This window comes from Harpegnathos saltator, unplaced genomic scaffold (genome assembly GCF_003227715.2).
Source record: "Harpegnathos saltator strain DR-91 unplaced genomic scaffold, Hsal_v8.6 scaffold844, whole genome shotgun sequence".
In the NCBI taxonomy this organism is placed as follows: Eukaryota; Metazoa; Arthropoda; class Insecta; order Hymenoptera; family Formicidae; genus Harpegnathos; species Harpegnathos saltator.
In genome coordinates, this window is record NW_020230698.1 from 772,266 (window position 1) to 792,286 (window position 20,021).

The 20,021-nt window shown below is 45.7% G+C and overlaps 1 protein-coding gene and 1 long non-coding RNA gene across 5 annotated transcripts in view; one reads left to right on the forward strand and one right to left on the reverse strand.

The window, feature by feature from the left end:
- The window catches only part of LOC112590512 (uncharacterized), a 47,152-nt gene that overhangs the window by 20,838 nt on the left and 6,293 nt on the right, over positions 1-20,021 (reverse strand). The window contains exon 2 of the long non-coding RNA XR_003114274.1: positions 9,702-9,791. This is a non-coding gene — a long non-coding RNA (uncharacterized LOC112590512). The remainder of the gene's footprint in view (positions 1-9,701; positions 9,792-20,021) is intronic.
- Positions 12,686-20,021, forward strand: part of Fas2 (neural cell adhesion molecule fasciclin 2) — a 101,287-nt gene continuing 93,951 nt past the window's right edge. For 2 of the 4 annotated variants that reach the window (XM_025307258.1, XM_019841239.2), the window contains exon 1: positions 12,686-13,039. In XM_025307258.1, the coding sequence (XP_025163043.1) occupies positions 12,976-13,039 (64 nt within the window). In that variant the 5' untranslated portion in view covers positions 12,686-12,975. The remainder of the gene's footprint in view (positions 13,040-20,021) is intronic. The other 2 variants (XM_025307259.1, XM_025307260.1) reach the window with 1 other exon arrangement.

Genomic DNA, 20,021 nt, shown 5'->3' on the forward strand with positions numbered 1-20,021 from the left:
GCGTTGGCAACGTGCGCAAACGTTTTAACGAGAACAAGAGGGAAATGTTTATCAGCTAAATGTAAAATATCGCGTGTTACTAACAGCGATGTTACTAGTTATTAATTAAAATTTATTCGCCCCCAAATGAGGGTGTCAGGGGAGGGGAGTAAAAAATGCGGGACAAAATGCAACGGCAAATATTTCCAACGGATTTTCACGCGGGACGGCGCGGCGGCGCGGGGGGCGTCTCGTTCTCAAGTACGGCAAATACGTCAACGAAATTTTACTCGATATTATTTAGGTAGCGCAGAGAATGACGAGAATTTTCTTCCGACAACTCCCTCCTGCAAATTTAGGTCGCGCGTCTTCGGCATTAAATTCTTTCGCGCGACTGCCACTTACGCGTCTACTGGTGTGCGCACATGCAACGTCCGCGAGCGGAAGGGCGATGAAAGGCGCACTTTGTACTTGAGGGTAGGTACGTATCGAGTAAATGAGATATAAATTTCCTCTCCCGGCGTTCGTCGATCATTTATTCGACGTTCTCGATCGCGTCGCGGATGGAGGAGCACGGCGCGGGGGAGCCAGGGGCGATATATACACTTAAATAAAGGGTCGGCCACGTCGCTCGTGGACGTCCTAAATAGATGGGCAATGGGCTCTTGAATTATGAGCGTCCGTATCGGGTTGGTCTAATGCAATTATCCCTTTTAGAGTATATTGCCTCCATTTGTGTATTAAAATTGAGCGCAGCCGTGTGCGCATTCGCATCGTATCGAGTTCGATTAAATGGACTTTAATTTAAGTAACAGGCGAACGAAAGAATCCGGAAATTGGGTGCAACCGTTCATGGCGTCGATACCGCGCGCGCGCCTTATATGCTTCGTACGATCACGAAGAGAGAGAACGCCTCGTGGATTAAATCATGAACTAGTTCGCAATCATATTCATCTGTCGTATGCAAAATGGAGGGAAAGGGAGGGCGAAAGAGAGAGAATGAGAGAGAGAATGAGAGAGAGAGAGAGAGAGAGAGAGAGAGAGAGAGAGAGAGAAGAGAGAATGAAATCGGTGTAATCGTTTGATAGTGGAGATAGAAAAAGACCGCAAAATAATGAAAATGGTAAATTGGATATGTGGAACGTCGAGAATTGTCTGTCGGTACCGCGCATCGCAACTAGTGACGTCGAAAGGATGAAAAAAACCTGTATTTCGCGCTGCCCGCGGCGTCGTCGTTGCAAACGAGAAAACACGCTGGCCGCTAACGTACACAGGGAGATCCAATTATGACAGCAAAGCATTTAGAAAAGATAGTCCAACGCGGAACGCAGCTTCTCATCTTTACTGTAGCCCTCCTCTACGTCGCCCGTGCAATATTTCATATACCTCGCTACTCCCGCACGGCTCGATTCCGAGACGGATCTCGTTGTCTCCGCACTCACACGCGCTCGAGTGATTCAGAAAAATAATATTTCAAGAGAATTGTATTTCAGCACGTTTCACGTTCAAAGATTGAGTGCGCGTTCCAAGAAGTCCTTGGGAAATAATGGGAGCGCCAAATACGATGATCGATAGATACCTATTCATAAATGGATGCGCGGTAGTGAAAATTAACGGCTACATCCGAGAGAAATAATTCGCATTCGACCATAGTTTTATGCGCTCCGCTGATACATCGCGAAACTATAATTCCTGCTAATCCTCGTAAAATCTTGGAAAAACTATGCGCTCTCGCAGCGTTCTCTCGGGAGTCTCTCGGAAATATTCCGGAGGAATATTCATGTAATAACGCCCCCGGTACGCGTTATTTAATACGTACGTAGAAGAATGTTTGCACGACCACAGCGACGGCTCGCCCGGGCCGTTTCCTGACGCGATCGGAAATCGCGTGTGAGCGGCTTTCGCGGCATATCGAAAACCGCGCGCAGAGAGGTATCGAGAGCAGGGGAAACTCGGGGATACGCGGGAAACCTTCGGTGAGGATTTACGCGAGTTTTTCGTGCGGCATAGCTATCGATAAGCGCGCCGAGCGCGAGGACGAGGATACGCGAGGAGATGCTTTTGTACGGTTCGTCCGGCCGCAGACAGTAAAGATAGTGGCTTTAGTAGCCAGGCCCGGGGAGGAGCTCGCTCGCGGTACAAATTCGAGGACTCCGGTAATTCCGCGATACGAGCGGCAACGAGGGTAACGAGCTTCCCGCCAGATTATCTGGCCGACGGCGAGGGCGGAGGATTGTGTTGGCAACGTGTATCCTTCCTCCGTTAGCCGGGACGCGTCGCGGAAAATATCGATCTTCAGCTCTCTCCGTGCCTCTTCTCTGTCTTTCTCCCCCTCCCTCTTTCTCTCCCTCTTTCTCTCTTTCTCTCCGTGCGGCGTTTAACAAGCGCATTACGTTAGCCCCTTTTAAAAGATCGCACTTCTGACTTCAATGGGCCGTGTAATCGGATTAGGATCGACACAATGCGCCTGTGCCGCGAATGTGTAACGTTCCGCGTCGATTCCATCTGCCGGGATTCGACCGGGTACACCCGGTGCATATGTCCGGCCTATTGGCCGTCATATCACTATCCTCTCCGTGTTATCTCCGGCAGCAAGACGCGAGGAAACGCGAGGATGAGCCGCGGATGTGTTAGGAATGAAACAAGCCACTGGAAAATTTCGCCAAGGAGACTCGCGAGGAAGATTTGAGATTCACAAGAGATCCACAAAGTCGTGACCATTCATCAAGTGATGACGCACTACGCGAATGCCGGAGTAAATTTCGACTCCCTTCTCCACATTTCTCAATAACTTTGTCAAATATATATACACCCGTTAAAAGATGAAACAGAATACATAATGAAAGATTTCACGCACCTAGAGATGTGCGATGTATCGCAAGCCACGTCTCTGCGTCGTGCATCTTCCGTCCTGGCGCTACCCCATTCGTCATCCTGGCTCCTGACTGCGCCGGATACTCGCTCGCAGCACCGACACTAACACTGACACTCGCGTAGATATGACGACTTGTACGGAGAAACGCATGTTAATTAACGCGGCGCCGCGCCGACGAGAGAGAGAGAGAGAGAGAGAGAGAGAGAGAGAGAGCCGGATTGAACGTTACTAAGTGCGACGAAATATTTTAATCAGTCCTTGTGAATGAACAACAGCACCGACAGACGTACCGCTCGTCGGCTCGATTACGTTGTGACTCGATCGCGGAAAAGCTCGCCGAGTAAATACCAAAACAAAGCGCAGAAAAACCTACGTCCTATTGCCCGTCAGCCCCCGTCACCACCGAACGGCTGAGAGGTCACAGAAATCAACACTTTCAAAATGTACACCTTGCGAGGCTTGAAGATGCTGGAATTCACCTTCGCGTATCGCGCGAATAATTTCCCGTGATGTTTTTCAGACAGCGAGCGCGACATCAAGATCGGAGAATTAATATACTTCGTCGACCATTGAAATATTTAATCGGGTTCTCGATGCATCGCGTTAATTAACATGCGTCTACCCGATGGAACTTGCGAGAGTGCTAATGTCAATGCCACGAGGGAGTACCACGACGGAGCACTCGAGAGTCAGAATGTTGAATCGGAAAACTAGGACGAAGGATGCAAGCCGTGGCAGGCAGCGATACATCGTACACTTTCAGACGTGTGAAATCACTTTTCGCACTAGAGGATTCTGCACAGGTAGTTTGCGATTTAAATTGACGCTTGACGAATTTGACGAGGATAAAGAGATACCCGAATGGAGATTCAGACCGGTATTAATGGCGCACTATCACTCGATAAATAATTACAGTTTCATAAACCTCTGATTATTTGTCAATATGTACTATTGTGTACAACACAAGAAATATTGATTATACAGTTAAATAACAGGCCATTATTACAAATCTATAATAAATCCTGCTCTCAACCAACAGCAGAGACTAAATGCGACCGGTTTGTCGATGGCCAATTGAATAATCGAGTATTAAATGGTTCTGAAATGAAAGTCTTTCTTTAAAAATTAACATGCATATTAATGGCAATTTATAATAAAAAATCAACGGCAATAAATAACATTGTAACATAATAAGTCTGTTATTAGCCTGTATGGAACTCTGTCTCTCTCCCCATTAGTGGAATTCGTTGAAATCTGCAGAGTCATTAACATCGAGTCGGACAAACACACAGATTTTTATCACACAGATTTTACATTAACTGATGATAACGCGACGCACAAGATAATACGGCGTTAAAGTGTGTCAGAGTTGCGTTTTTATCAAAATATTGATTTAGATTTACGACTCTTTCTTTCGCGCGAATCGTACAATACAAGCTACAATGGAAACACAGTTACACTAAAACATTCGCATTACGAAATTGTTTGTTCCTAACAAAGGATTTATTGCCATTTATTGCCCCGCTCTTCCTTTCTCTTTCTTTCTCACACACACACACACACACAATATATTCTTGCTTACCTATGATAAGCGAACTAAAATTGCAAGCACCGGAATGAAGACGCATTATGCAGCACATTCGTGATAATTAATTAACGTGATAATTACTTCAATGCGCCATTCTCGTCGTCTCTCGTGATCAATAGAAATGCAAAATCAGTGGACACCTTTTCCACGATTACACGCAAAATTAATTCGTCACATTGAATATTCCGCGACGTCACGAGGGATCGCGAACGATACGTCAATGTCAACTCGAATAGCGGTTACGCGTATCCGAATGGACCGTTAATTATCAGTTGCACTCGGCACGCTTCTCAGAACCATACATCAGCATCGGACCTTTCGCGGTGTCCTGAGCGAATGCACGTCACTTGGCAACGATAATATTTACTAATTCAGGTCGCACGGGGTATCGCGAGCATATTAAATTAAACAGCCAGTTGCGTCGAGTAACATATACACACGACGAACATTACATTTCATTATCAACAGCGGCGAATATCCAGTGACACTTTTATAAATACGTTATCTTGTTACGCATAATCAAAAATTCATTCCACGAAAAAACGAAGAATCCTGAACCGGCATTTGATACACGTCATAATAAGAAAAACGCAATCTAATAAAAATCTTATCGAAGAAAGTCGACTCGTGTGAGTAATCGCGAAATATACGTGGTTACACAGTCACGTGTAGCGCTACACATGCACAAATTTCGTAATTGATGCGCATGCATTAAGAACATGTGTGTGTATGTGTGTCCTTCCTTTGTTTTATCAATCAACGTGAGCTACGATATGCTCGTCTCAATTGTCTCAAAATTCTAGAAGAGAAAACTCTGCTGCTGCAAATCATTATGCATCTCGCTTATTTAGTCCTCTTCTCTCTCTCTCTCTCTCTCTCTCTCTCTCTCTCTCTCTCTCTCTCTCTCTCTCTCGCTCTCTTAAAGGTGCAAAATTCAATGTAGAAGTCACGCGATCTTTGCGGTTATTTAAAATGAAAGAAACGGGCGAACACGTTTTTAGCAGGCCACAGCAGTGAATCCCTTGCAATCTAAATTATTCGCGGTGGTTCCTATTAAGCGGCACAGCGCGCCTTATCCCGTCGGACTCTTCCGAACATTCTCTTTTCATCCCTGAATTACCATAAACCGCCGACCTGACAGCGTATTTTTTCCGTTTCTGCGTTATGTAGAGCCTCGCTTAAGACGCGGTGGTTTTAACCCGCGGACATCCGCAGGAGCGCGCGGTTTGTCGCAGTCGTGTCACGACCTGGGAGGGCACCGCGCTAAATAAGTGAAACGTCTTTCGCATCCGGCAGGAAATTCTACGGCGTATTTGCGAGTTCGCCTCTTGGTTCTAGGTAACCGGGCTTCGCGTAACCCGACTCGAGATCGGCGGTTCGTCAATCAGTAAGTTACGAGCGGCGTCCAAGGTTTACGGGCTCTCATACGTCTCCTTCGCCTTATCGGCGAGCACGAAGCGGACGAGAAATAAATCCGCCCGTCCTTCTCTCTGGCCTCCTCTTCACCTCCCACAACTCCGACCAGACCAAACTTCTACCTTCCGGCCGTCGCGAAGTGTTTATGCTCTCGAGAGGAACGAGAGAGAAAGAGGGGGTGAGGGGGAGAGAGAGAGAGAGAGAGAGAGAGAGACAGAGAGACAGAGAGGGAGACAGAGCAAGAGGGAGGGAGGGAAGGAGAGAAAGAAAGAGAAAGAGAAAGGGAAAGAAAGAAGGAAGGAAGGAAAGAGAGAAAAGGAGAGGAGAAATGAGGTGGGCGAGAGAGGAGCCGAGAGGCGAGGCGTGGACACAATGCCGCCCTTTTACGGCAAGAGGCAGTCACCGTCGGCGTTTGAAAGTTTCCCCCTTGGAAAAATATCACCTTCCTGCTCGGGGGACCAAATAAATGTAACTCCGTTACCGCGTGCCTGTCGCGCCTCGGTCTTTCCTCGGGAAAGTCGGTCTCGATTTCCTTTCGCCTCTCGCGGGACTCTCGCGGAAGAGATTCGCGTGTCCGGTTTTCGCTCATCTAACGGGATCGGTACGAACTTCTCCGGAATTTTAACGACGACCGGTCGTTACGGCGACAACCCGATACGTACGATTGCTAATCCGTGGGATGAGCAATCGGTTTGAAAGTATAGAAGCGAGTGCATATCTCGCGCAATTGACACCGCTCGCGGACCTCGATACCGACAATGAATTGATTGATACGTCTCCGAGGTATCACACGAGTGCACTACGGTCATAGGCGTTCCGCTTCTGACAAATCGTACCGCGAAGTCCGATCGACGAAACGATTTGTCGACCTCTCAGCAACGCACTGATGGAACGTTATCATAACCGCGGAGCTGCCATTTGTTTCCTAGCTTATAGCGTTATTCCGGCAGAAAACGACGTCGTTAGTAACAGCGTGTACGTGTACATAAGTCCTCGTGTTTTCGCAATGGACACAAAGCGATCGTGTAACAACAGCACGAAGGGATATGAGTCCTTGTTTATTTATTTATTTTTCCAGTACATATTGGTTACCTAATTAGTCAGAGGTAAATATGAAATATTTTTCATCTCATCCATTTCGAGTTAAATTCATATATTTTGTTCTCAAACCTCTCGAAGCTATCGAGTCTCCGGTAATGCGAAACATTTTTATGAGAGTTAATGCGGGGAAAATTGTTGCCCTATATACAATGCAAATATTCGGCGAGCCGGGATAAAACCACCGCATATTCAGCTAATTGCTAATCAATAACCGTAGCTCTCGTCGATAGTCGAAATTATACAACAATATCGATAGCAGCGCGAATCTTTGCTCAACGATTGAACAGTAATCACGTTTATTTCGCGGCGAACATGCCGGCATCAAAGGAACCCCCTTTGAAACGGCCATCTACCTCTTTATTTCCAACTCGTTCCCTCTCCCGTTCTATCCTCCTCTTTCTCCCTCCTCGCGTATTTACCTCCGCTGCGTTAACGAGTTTCGCGTACTTTCATGCGGAGCCTCCGGGCGCTTTTCATATCCCGACGCGGTCCGCGCACGGCATCAAAAAACACCGGGACGCCGGTTCGTCCTTTCTTCTCAGGCATTCGAGCGGCCTTCTATTTCGCCAGGCCGAGGCCGAGGATGAGGGCGAGGACGAGGAGGACAGGCTGTCGTCTTCCAGGCTGTTGCCTCTCGCGATACGGTCTCTTCGAGGCGTCGTGCATCGGCGCAACCTCCTTTCCGATGCTGCACTGAGAGAGAGAGAGAGAGAGAGAGAGAGAGAGATCCCTCCGCCTCCCTCGCTCTCCCTCGTCCTCGATGTCCCGTTTTATCCACCCCCGCTCGTTATCCGTCCTGCTTCTACCCTCGGATGAACGGCGACGACGGGCGCCGTCCTCGTCGGTAGAACGCGAAACCCTTTCGAGAGACGGCGCCCGCCTGGCTGCCTGCCTTTCAGGCGCCGGCGAACCTGCTCCAACACAGACTCGCGGACGCACGTACACGCACCGCAAACACCAAATATAGTACAGAACGAGCGAACGAGGAAAAAGGAGGCAGAGCTGGAAATAGAGAAAGCGAGAGATGAGCGAGAAATGCGGATGGAGAGGGTCGGGGTTCATCATACGTTTCCTCGCTCGTCCTCGCGGCCTTTTCCCTCCCCGGCAGTCAGCCCCGATTTCACGTTCTTGTCTCTTCGATCATAGTCCCTTGGTTCTATCAATGATCGACCGAATTACAGTCGGCGCGATAGCGTGACTTGACTAGAGTGCGCGCACCTGTTGGCAGCTTAATCGTATAAGCGGTTCAAACGGGATGCGATTGATCGACGGAACAATCGTCGCGACGGATGCAGCCGCGGTCTGTGCTTGTCGTGGGACAATTACCCGCTGTTAATGCGAGTCGCTCGCAGACCGAGACAGACGGAAAAATATAACCGCGTTCCTTACGTTCTTCAGGAGGTATGCAACGCGGCGGTTTGCCGCAACGCGAGAGATGCGCGCGTCAAATGAGGCGTCGTAGCAATGCGCGGAAATATAAGAGCGCATTTCGCTACGTTTCCGGCAAAATCCGAATTTTCCGCGGGATGAAACCGCGGCCAGCTGTGCCCTCCCTCCCTCCTACCCTCCCTGCGGAAGCTACTATTTCATCCACTTTCCTTCCAGTTGCCTCCCCGAAGACTGATATCCCAAATGATACATCGCCAACATTTATTTCGACTATGCTGTCTTTTCGTATATCCTTACTTCTTTCTCCGTAATTTTAAGCGACGCTTTTACTTTTTTCCTCGCGGCGGAATTTTGATGCTAATTACATGTTAATACAATTTCGCGCTGCGGAAAGTATAAATAAGCACTCTCCGTATTGAATCTTAATTTTGTTCTTAATGCGCGTCAATTGAAAAATGATACGACTTGAGCGAAATGCAGAAATCTCGGAGAAAGAAGATTGGCAGTCTGCGAGGCAGTTATCTGACTCAGGCTGGAATAGGAGAAAGTCTACGAATCTATGAATGAGATTTCTGAATTCCACAATCCCTTACACTATGGTTTCTCTTATTATCCAAATCGGATTTCTGACTCGCAATTTTACTTCCGCGAGTATCTCTGAATATTTACGGAGGCTAAAAAACCCGATTCATAAGCTACGTTCTTTTCTCTCGGTTAGAAAAACCTCTTTCCAGCTTCCTAGTTTCTTCATCAGGATCTTTCGTATCTTGCTGCTCGTATCGTTAACTTATTTTCATAGCGAATGATTGACAGTCTATTAAAATACGGGGACAACTGAATACGGTTTCAAGCTCAGCGAGGACCGATCGATAATCGGTAACCCGACGAAACGAAATATATCCGTTTATTTGTCGAGACGAGTCTACCGTCGCGACCCTTCGGCGAATGATCGTGGAATAAATATTTAATTTAGTAGCGAACCGCTCTTGAAGAGAAGGAAGAACAGCGCATCGCTTGTCCCTCATAAATTTATTTCTCGCATCTCCCACCCTTCCCCCCTTCTGCCGCTCCTACAGCGAGCTCTCCGCGTCATTTTTTTTCTTTATGCACCGAGGAAGATTTAAGTGTTTAATAACCGGCTCGCTCGTAGACAGAAGATACAAGCGCTTCGAGGCGTCATTTAACCTAGAGTCTCGGTCATTCTCGCTTTTATTCCGCCTCTTTCTCTCTTTCACTCCCCACCTCCCCTTTCTCTCTCTCTCTCTCTCTCTCTCTCTCTCTCTCTCTCTCTCTCTCTCTCTCTCTCTCTCTCTCTATTCATTTACTCTCGACTATTTTGCACTTTCGACTCACCTATTCTCTCGTTTCAGCTCACAATCCCACCGTCTGCGAGGATCGACGATCTGGCGACGAACGTTTATTAATCCTTGTCGCTGCAACACGCTGCAACAGAAGATTAAACGAGACAATTAAAAAGCAACAGAAACATAGTCGGACAATGAACGTACAGAGTACAGAGAATTTAACAGTTGTACGTGAAACTTTTATTTCAACTGTCGTTTCTCTAGTTGCTTTTTTCAAAATAGCGAAACACAAGGAAAATGTGTATCGGCAATACCAGACGAATATAAATTTTACAAGTCACTAGCAAAATATTGCTAACGCTCGGATGTTTTATTAAAACGGCGACGAATAGCCGTTGTTATGAAGAAACGTCGAACACTTCGGTAAAACGAGATCCACTTTCGGTGCTTGCTAAGCCGTCAGAAAAGCACTGAATGACGGGTTCTCCGGCGCGAGTTTAAGACGGTAAAACCTTAGCGGCGCGTTTTAACAGGCGCCGGGCGAAAATTGCGATCTATCATCTTAGCGGACGCTTCGATAGTGAATCGTAAACAACGTCGGTTATGCAAATATTAAAGTCGTGGGCAACATTTGAATTACTTTTGCATATAACGCGGCGGCACAATCGATGAAGATTGATCGACGACCCGCTCGCTCGCTCGCTCGCCACGACAAAGCTTCCATCGCGCGACCGCAATCTTCTACTGAGAATTTAATAAAAACCCGCGCGCGCGTTCGATTTTCGACTTAAACGCATCAATCGTCCCTTAACGAGCATAGACTTTCTCTATTGCCGGACGATCGATCAACTTCGTGGCACACGACAAAAGACAGCGCGAACGTCAGCACTCGACTTCATGGCGGGAAAAGAACGACGCGAGAATGTCTGCTGTCCGCGATTCTAACCCACTTTGCTATAAGCAGCTCGCTGACAAATGATAAACAAACGAAGTCTCGACCGGCTGCATCTCTTCCTCCCTCGTGCCCGTTGGGTCGTTGCCGGACACGAGTACATTCTCTCGCGTCACGAAAGACGCGAGGGTCTAAGCCGAAAACCACGCGAGGGTCGGTCGGTTTATTTGAAAAAGGACGATCCTCTCGAGAGTAAGACGCGGTGGAGGTCGTAACCGATGATGGGGTTTGTATACTTCTCGAAATAAAGGAGAAAAGGAGGAGGAGGAGGAGGATACTACGAGGCAGCAGCGGAGCAGCGTCATCTTCGACTTTTGTTTCTGAAATTATCGGTCGGAAAGGTGTTTATTGAAATATTCGAGTGAAAAATTTTTAAGCTGCTCGATTCAGTTGCTCTTTTTCTCTCGGTGAATGTACCAAAGTTCCCGAAGTAAACGAAGAAAGAACGAAAAACAACGCGTAATAATTCAGTTGGTAAGAGGAAAGTTCTATTCAGGCGATTCAACCTGGCCATTTTCCGAAGAAAATCCGTCATCGTTCTTTCTTCTTCTGCGTGACGTTCGAGGCGACCTCGATTTTCCGAGCAGTTCCATCGAACGTCCCTCTGAGTAAACTCGAAATAAACTACGGTATTTGCGCGTCGCAAGCTCTCATCTCTCGAGTAATTGTGTACATGCGACACGCAATTACGAACATATCGTTAACACCGTGACAATATTTACGCTGCTTTGGATGCGTGCTATCAATCTCTAGAAATCTTGACGACGACGAATATTCGTCCTTGCTTATCACACGATGCGCGCGATTCGACGTCGCATATCGCGTAAGACTCGTTGACGAGAAAGAAATACATTACATGACGATGTTTGAAATACACTGAATATCGAATAACAGCGAGCAACAGAGATAAAGAGATTGATCGAATCAAAGGATTAATGGCAATATTATCAGAAACTAACTAAACTAGCTAAATTCAAAGTTTTCGTTTTTCTCCTACTATGTTCAATGTATCACATTTATCGGAGCTCGTTTGTTAAGTAGAGCTATTAAGTGTCAAGCTTATTGACCTTTTCTTACTTTACGTCACCGAGTTGATTAGATAGTGTTTATTAGATAATTTTTATTGCCAGGATATGTTATGCCTGATACCTCCTGATGTTTCGTATCGCGATTGGATAGGCCGTCATTGTCGTAAATCGCTGATTGTTGCATATGTAGCCGGAGCATACAGCGAAACAAATTCTGAAAACAAGATTGCCGTGTATATCGTATGAGTAAAAAACTTGCCGGCGAGAGATTTATATTCGTTGGGTGAAGTGTTACGCTCGTGTTTACGAGCGTTCGATGTAGCGACGTTCGTAGGAGGCAAAATAAATGGTCGATCGAGTGAAGGTTCGATATATGGAAGGTAGCGCGCCAATATCGGGGTTCTTACGTGTAGACTATCTAAGCTAATGCGCGATTTAATCATTGATCTGGTAAATAACGTCTATCTTATACGCACAATTTAATGTTCGTTTCGAGTAGAAGGACAATAGAAGGGACCTAACCTCATTCACGTATATAACCTAACAAAGGGCGAATCGGAGTGTGATCAATCACACTCAATCACAATGTCGAACCCCAATATTTTAGACACTTATACTCAATGAGGAGTATATTCGCGTCATACGATATTGTTACATATAAGAGACACGACATGATATCCCGCGACAATACAGTGTAATATGTGAATTCGCGATGATTTCGCGATTACGCCTCATCGAAAGTTCGAGACGAATGCGAGGAGTAAGGACACTCCGCTCGAACGAAGCGTGATCTTAACGCGATCGGAGACACTTCAGCCCGAGAGATTAATTGAAACATCAAACCAATTTACTTCTGCAAGTTCCGCTATTGTAGATCGCCGAAAATAAGTACAATAGAAGAAGGAGAAAAGATCTGAGGGAAGGTCGTGCGCGCGAATCGGCCGGCTTCCCACTCGTCGTCACGTAGTCGTACCTGCGTGCCGACGAATCACGTGGTCGGCGGAACTAGCCGAGCGCAGCCGAAGGCCGTGCCGAACACGTACGCCGTGCTCCCCGCCACAGTTCGAGATCGGCCAGCGCGACGTTGTGACGTGTTAGTAGTCTGTCGGTAGTAAGAGTTGTTTGATCGCGTAGTATCATTTAATGCATTCGATTCATCGTCGATCGTACGTGGGACGTTAACGCGGTCGCGAGTGGTGTCAGTGACCGGAGATACGTCACGTGTGTCGACCGAAGATTGAGAGAGAAACGGAGACCGGTGTGTGACGAACGGCAGAAAGAGAGAAAGAGAGACTGTCATCGTCGACGAGAAGAGTGGAAAGAGACAGGTGGTCACCGTCACGATGGCAGCCTGCGAGCGTCTTATCGTCCCGATCGCCGTTCTCCTGCTGCTGCTGCAACTAACAGGTATGTAATGAAAATATTCAACGAGTGATAATGCGCCGGTGCACCACGGGAATTCGCTTCCCTCGAAGGAATCTCGCGCGTGGTTTCCCACGGGACCGCTCGCGTGATACCGTTCGCCGCACTTCGGCGTAGAAAGTGATAGAGAGGGAGGGAGGTAGAAAAAGAGAAAGAGAGATGGAGAGAGAGAGAGAAGGTGGAGAAGACAAAGAGAGAGAGAGAGAGAGAGAGAGAGAGAGAGAGAGAGAGAGAGAGAGAAAAGTAGAAAGAGAAGTGCATGAACAGCCACGCGATACACTCAGCAGGTGGTTAACCGCCGCCGCACCGTCGCACCTTGGAATTCGACATTCGAGATTTGCAACAGCAACGGACGCCATTACTGTTAGACGTAAATTTGAATTCGAGTTCGAAACGGGCGGCGTCTGGCGTCACGCAGGGTCGCGGGAGTTTGAATTCGAAATGGCGCGCATCCGTCGTTGTGTTGCAGCGTCGCGTCGTACGTTCGTTTGAATGTCCCTCTAACCGTCTGCAGTCGTTTTTCTTGCCTCCGGTCCGAGATTTTTTGCGTCGCCATGTTACTTGCGATCTTCCTTTTTCTTCTCCACTAAATATCGATAGAGATACAACTACTTTATTGTAAATACAATACTGCGTATATAAACTACTGCGTATGTATACTGCGCAATAATTCGGAGAACGCAGAAGGGAAAGAAAGAGAGAGAAAGAGGGTGGGGGGAAGAGAGAGAGAGAGAGAGAGAGAGAAAAAGAGAAACGTAGAGTTTCCCGCACTCCCCCGCTTTTGTTCCGGCGAGGGCAATACACGTCCTGTTGCTCGTGCGATCATTCGACCGATGCGGTTTCCTGCGTATCCAGCTTGTCGCACCTGACGATCTTCCTCGGTGACGAGCCGCGTATAACGTTCGTCTGAACGGACTCGAATACGCGGTGGCATGCGCGAATTCATCAGCATTGAATCATCGACGGCTTAACAAATTCGTAATGAGCATGAATCACATTGAGAAACTAGATGCTAGAAATATGATCAGTAATTGAGGAAATTCTAGCGGTTTGAATATATTACACGGTCTTCATTGTTACATCATGCTATCAATTTCAGATCGAATTTGGAATAGATTTTCGCGTTTAATCAAATGTATTGAAAATTGTTCTTTCTTTCATCAATAAAACAAAAGGGTCTATATTTTCCGTTTTACCGTTATTTTGAAGTAATTTGAATAATATACCAGAGTAGAGGAAAATTTATGTTGATTTTGATTCTTAGCAGTAGACATTTCATTTTTAGTACTGCTTTTTTCCTTTGCACGCAATTTTTCTCCAGAGATTTTTTCTTTCGAAATGACATTCTTAACGCGATACAAAGGTTTCAAACTAATGTCTAGTTACCTCGACAATAATTTCGCGATTCCTTTTACATTTAGAATAAGAAAATCATGATAATCTTTGTAATAATATCAATTGTGATTTGTTCACGATTTTTTTTTTTTCACGAAGTAACATCGCGATCGCGCTTCAGTTAACTTCGTCGTGTTACATTCACATTAGCAAATGGGAACAACCTTGAAGACGGCGTGCGCTATTTCAACCAAAATCTAATCGAGAAGAACCTAACGCTGTTACAACTGTGCAAATGTTAATTCTGCTCATTTGTTAAAAGCTAAGTCTCGCTAATAAATGAGAGTCAGCTTGAATCCAATCGACCTTTGCGAATTGATGGAAAAGAAGGGAGTCGTGGAAAAGTTACTCGAATATCAGGGCCGTTCTGTTATGCCCCTCGAATACTTTTCTCGAAATTGTTGGCTCGACCTCAGCCCGTCTTCGTGGATACCTGCGCGGATCTCGCGCAATTTACAAGGGGGCAGCCTGCCCACCTCCATCCGAGTCTCTCCCTTTTCTCCTCGAGCGTTCTCCCTTTCGTTTCGATCGTCCATTTATGATCCGGCTCTCCACGAGGCCGTCGTCGAGCTATGCGTCTCTCCCTCCCCCTCCCTCTCTTTCTTTCTTTTCTTTGGAATCTTCTCTCATTCCTTCGTACCTCGGTCCGGTTCTGTCGAGTTGCCTCGAAACACCGTCGTCGCACCTTTTTCTTTTCTTTCTCCCTCTCTTTCTCTCTCTCTCTTTCTCTCTCTCTCTCTCTCTCTCTCTCTCTCTCTCTCTCTCTCTCTCTCTCTTTCCTCTCGGACCCTCCGCCTTACAAACGCCGTCATTCCGCTCTCCGACCGTAATTTATAAACGTGCGTGTGAAGGAAGAGAGATATGATGAGAGAAGTGATAGAAAAGTACCGTTCACTAGAACGTTCCACTTTCCAACTTCGCGCCGTACCCGCACGGCCCTCGCACTCTTTTCTCTAGATGTGTTATTTCCCCTTCTACTAGGTGAGAAATTTAATCGGTCCGCGCAATATTCTAGTGAATTGTGCAACAATAATGGCTGACGATGTACGGGTCGTTCCGACACGGTATATGGCGCGATTTCCCTCATTTTCTCCAAATTTATTTTTACGAATGTTAAAGTGATTACGAACAGAAATTTCGGAAAATATTCTCTTCTCTTTGGATAATTTTTCTCACAAAATTTTATTCGGACAATTAAACGTAATTTATTTTAAAATTACGCGTACATTGGAAAATTTTTATTGAAATAATATGAAATCGTAATACGAATCACTTATTTTCTACAAATATTCATTGATAAATGTTAAAACTTTGAAATAATTCTAGAAACTATATTTTTGCCGCCTTAAATAAATATTCCATGAGAAGAATTTGTTGGAACAAAATCGTTATCATATAATCGGTTTTAAAACTGTGCGCATCGTTTTACGTCGGAAAAATTTAAATTAATGCAATAGTCGAGAACACATACGCGTTGGAGTCACGGTGCTGCGACGCGTGCAATGGGTAGTAGATAGATCTTCACATGAACGAAGAAAGACGAGGTGTCGATCACCTCACACGTTCCGTAACAAAGGAACATAAAAGATGTCGGGCCGAAAGAAAAAGTGAGAAAAGATACCACGACGGTTAAAGGACTTAGCGGTTCTTTCTCCGTTTCCATCGTAAATTGCGGTGAGGTGCTCTCGATCACGAGTCTTTCTTGAACGACGATGGATCGCTATCTTTTCTCTTTTTTCCTCTCTCTCTCTCTCTCTCTCTCTCTCTCTTCCTTTTCTTCTTTTTTCTTTCTTTATCACGCCGTCTCATTGTCACGGTCTGACCGACGCGCTGTATAAATTATACAGCGCAGTTGACGTTACGTCTGCGTAATTGTATGGATCTTCGTCATGTCAGTTGGTCGACTTGTCGCGTGAACCCCCTGGGAAATATTCCTCAGCTACATCTCTAAGACTATAGTCGACGCGATGGATGCGCGTATCTGCGGAAACTCCGGTCCTTCGTCATTGTTAGATCTGTCCGGGAAAATAGTAATGCAGTCGAAAAATCGTCACGTTTCTAAGAATTCGTCAAACTTATTGAAGCGGAAGCTAATGATGAAGTGTTTCTATAATCTTTGCGTAAATATAGACAATGTCAGTTTATCACATATCAAGAGGTTGAGAGGCATTTTAATGATTTAAATATTTTAACGTCGAACATTGAAAGTTAGCGACAGTGACAAATGGTCGACGAAGCTGTCGTTAAAATTAAACCCCCTGGGATTCTTATTGAAGGATAATTAAGTAATACGCCGTTTTTTGCTAGAATATCACTCCTTAACGAGCTTCTGTCATTCAACACTCATTTATTATGCACAGTGTCACATCGTCGACATGCACAAGATTTTTTTTCATGAAATATTTAAAAGAAGGACGCTTTCAATTTTCGAAATTACATGTTCGACGCGTTTAGATGGCAGATAAAGTGCCGACCGCATTTCCTTTCTACACTTACCGCAATTTCTCAAGACTGCTGCGCGATATGAACGATAAAGTCGAGCGGGAGCGCGCCGGAAGAAACTTTTGCGGCGGCTTATCGTATACGTGGAGATTTTCCTGCCGGGCTGGTCGCGTGTCGCGGGAAAACGAGAAGAAAAGCGATGAGAAAACTGCGCGCCACGCCGCGTCGCGCCGGCGGTCGCAGCAGTTTATCGCGCGGTTGCTCGTAAGAGAAAGAGAGAGAGAGAGAGAGAGAGAGAGAGGGGGGCAGAGAGAGACACACACAAAGAAAGAGAGCAGACCGTTGATTATGGTTATTGCGCTGTTCGCGCGCGGCTAGGAAAAATGTGTTCCGCGGAAACCGACGGAGCGGACCGGCGCCAGTTAATGAGCCGCGGCGGTTTTTTAACGGCGGTATTTTAACGGACACACCGTCAGTATAAAAACGGGTCGCCCCTGCTGTCGCGTTGTTGAAGAAAACGAGCGAATGGAGCGAGGGATACGAAGGAGGGATGGATGCTCGACGCGGGTTTCCACCGTCGATAATTAGCGATCCTTCGAGGAAAATTCCGGGTGCCGGGTGCGCGAAGGAAACGACCTGACCGAGCTTAAGCGCGGATCTTTTCGCGGCGTTACGGTATAGGAAAAGTCAGCTGACACGCAACGGAACGTCGTCCGCTTTCATTTATTGCTTCCGGAATCCGCGATGTGTATTTTAATTACGATTCTTGCACACGCGCGAGCGCAAGCGGTAATTTGTTTTGTCTCACGGCGGATCTTTTTAATGGCGACGGTACTACCCTGCGCATTTCCGTTATTGCTATTTGGAATTTGGGTTAACGCGCTGCAGTTTAAGTGTTGTCTGCAGTCTCATTTCGCACGGACCGACTTTATAGGAAAACGAAACCTCGCGTGTCTCTTTCTTTTTTCCTTCCCGGAAAGTTATTAAAACTTTCCCAGGCTTCGTGCGATTTTAATTTACGCTTTCGTACACCGGAAGAGAGGCTTGGTCTTGTCGTTGGACAAAAATTAGCGACCACGTACAACAGCCGATAAATTCCCAGCCGAAATCTCCACATTAACACACACCATTTGCCACCGATTCGACTACAACGAGTATTGCTTATCATGTCGATTTCATTTATCTCATGTGATCATCAGCAACGCGAATATTCAGATTTCCTGCAATTCAATCGGTCGCGATGAAATTGCGCAAATGGATGTTGCATCGTGAATCGCCAGCAGGAAGTTTTGCTCCATTACGAAGCAGCTTATTTAACTAACAATGCCCAGAGGTCTTCTTTCCCTCGGTCATGTTTTCGTGGTAATAATAGGAAGCATTGTGCTTAAGAGAGCGAGTCGCTCGAATTTATGCTTCCCGCTTCGTATTCTCGAAGAAGAGTCTCGCGATGCACTATAAAGGTTTGTCCTTGTTATCTCGTCGTAGTTTTTGTCCTCCGCCTTTTTTCTTGTAATTGTTCAGCTGCACGCTCATTATTACACAAGAACAGATTATCGTCGATAAAAAATATAAGCGAGCTGTTGTGTTCCTTTATGGAATTTAAGAATTATCAAATTAGAATTTGGAACGAAATTGTTCCTTCAATTTCAAGCGTTCGTGTAAAATTTAATTTCTGATATTTAATTCCCAATGTTTCCCATCATGACCGCGATCGCGAAGTTTCGTAATGCCGTATTTTAAAACTTTGTGTAGTTTGTTAGATTGGGGAAATCTGGAAAAATCGACGATTTAGCCGCAGGGAAAGATTCGTTGTTCCGTAGGAGCGGCGCGAATGCGCCGTTAAATTGTTCTCGAACTCTCATGAATTATCCCGCGGATCGAGAGCAGCGGTTATCCTTGGCGGATCGTAATAAGTGACGCAAGGCTTAATGAGGTAGTAAAACTCGCGGAGCGTGGGCGTTTTTCAGGATAATAAAAGATCGGGCGGGCGCGCATACACACACACACACGAACGTGCGAACACGTAGGCGCCACAGTTGCCGTTGCAATTGTACTCACACGCGCTTAACGCATCGTAAAATCACCCTCCGACTATGTGGTTTTTCGTATCACTTTTTGCTATCGGTAAAAACCCGCTTAGACTGCTTGAATTTTTACACAATATCGTTTCATAATTGCACCGTATTTTGCATGTACGCTGCTCCCACTCGCGATATTCTAAATACACGTCACGCAAGTCGTTGCTCCCGCGATCGTAATTAAAGTTTATACGGTAATTATAGAAAATTGTAAAAATATCGAACATTAATCCTAAATGAGAAAATGAATATTTATAATGCATAGCGAGAGTATAAGTTTCCCAAAAATGTTGAAAAACTGTCGCGTCATGTATTAATAAGTAATTTAATACGTGGAACACCTTTTGTGATGCTGGTAACTTATAACACAACATCCAGTCTCAACTGACATCAAGTGACTAGTCACAAAGCAATCTCGTAAAAAATACGATCCCCTCTCTCGCGAAAAAGTGCGATGAAGACGTCAGCCCCCCGTAATGGAATCGCGCGTAATTGAAATACGTGTTTTCAGTGTAAATGTTTACTTTATCCCCACCGTCTACGGGGCAGAATGCTCTTCTCCTCTTTTACTCCTCTTTTTAAGATAACGACGTACATCTGCGATATCGATTGCACGACCGGTACGGCTCGGACAAATACACGTTTACACGACAAGATAAGAAAATAGCACCCACCTGGTCTGCGTAGCAAACTCGTGTGTAGAACTCGCTTGTAGAACTCTCTGTCGAAAGCACTCTTTGTTCAGTACAGAAATCCGTTACGGTATCTTATCGGAAGCATTATATCGCAACGAGACGTTATAGATTATCAAAAGTCTGAGCTTAACTCTCAGACTTTATATTTCTGTCGTTCCAAGAATGATAATCACAGATTATCTTATTTTTCTAGTGGATTCTAGTATTCTAGTAAATATTTATGTGTAGCGTAGCTACATATAAATAATATATAAGTAATATTAATATATACACACAAATAGGAATATAACACAGATTACACGAGATAGTAGATATTGAGTGCACAGTCTATATAGATTCGAAGATTATCGGCTAACA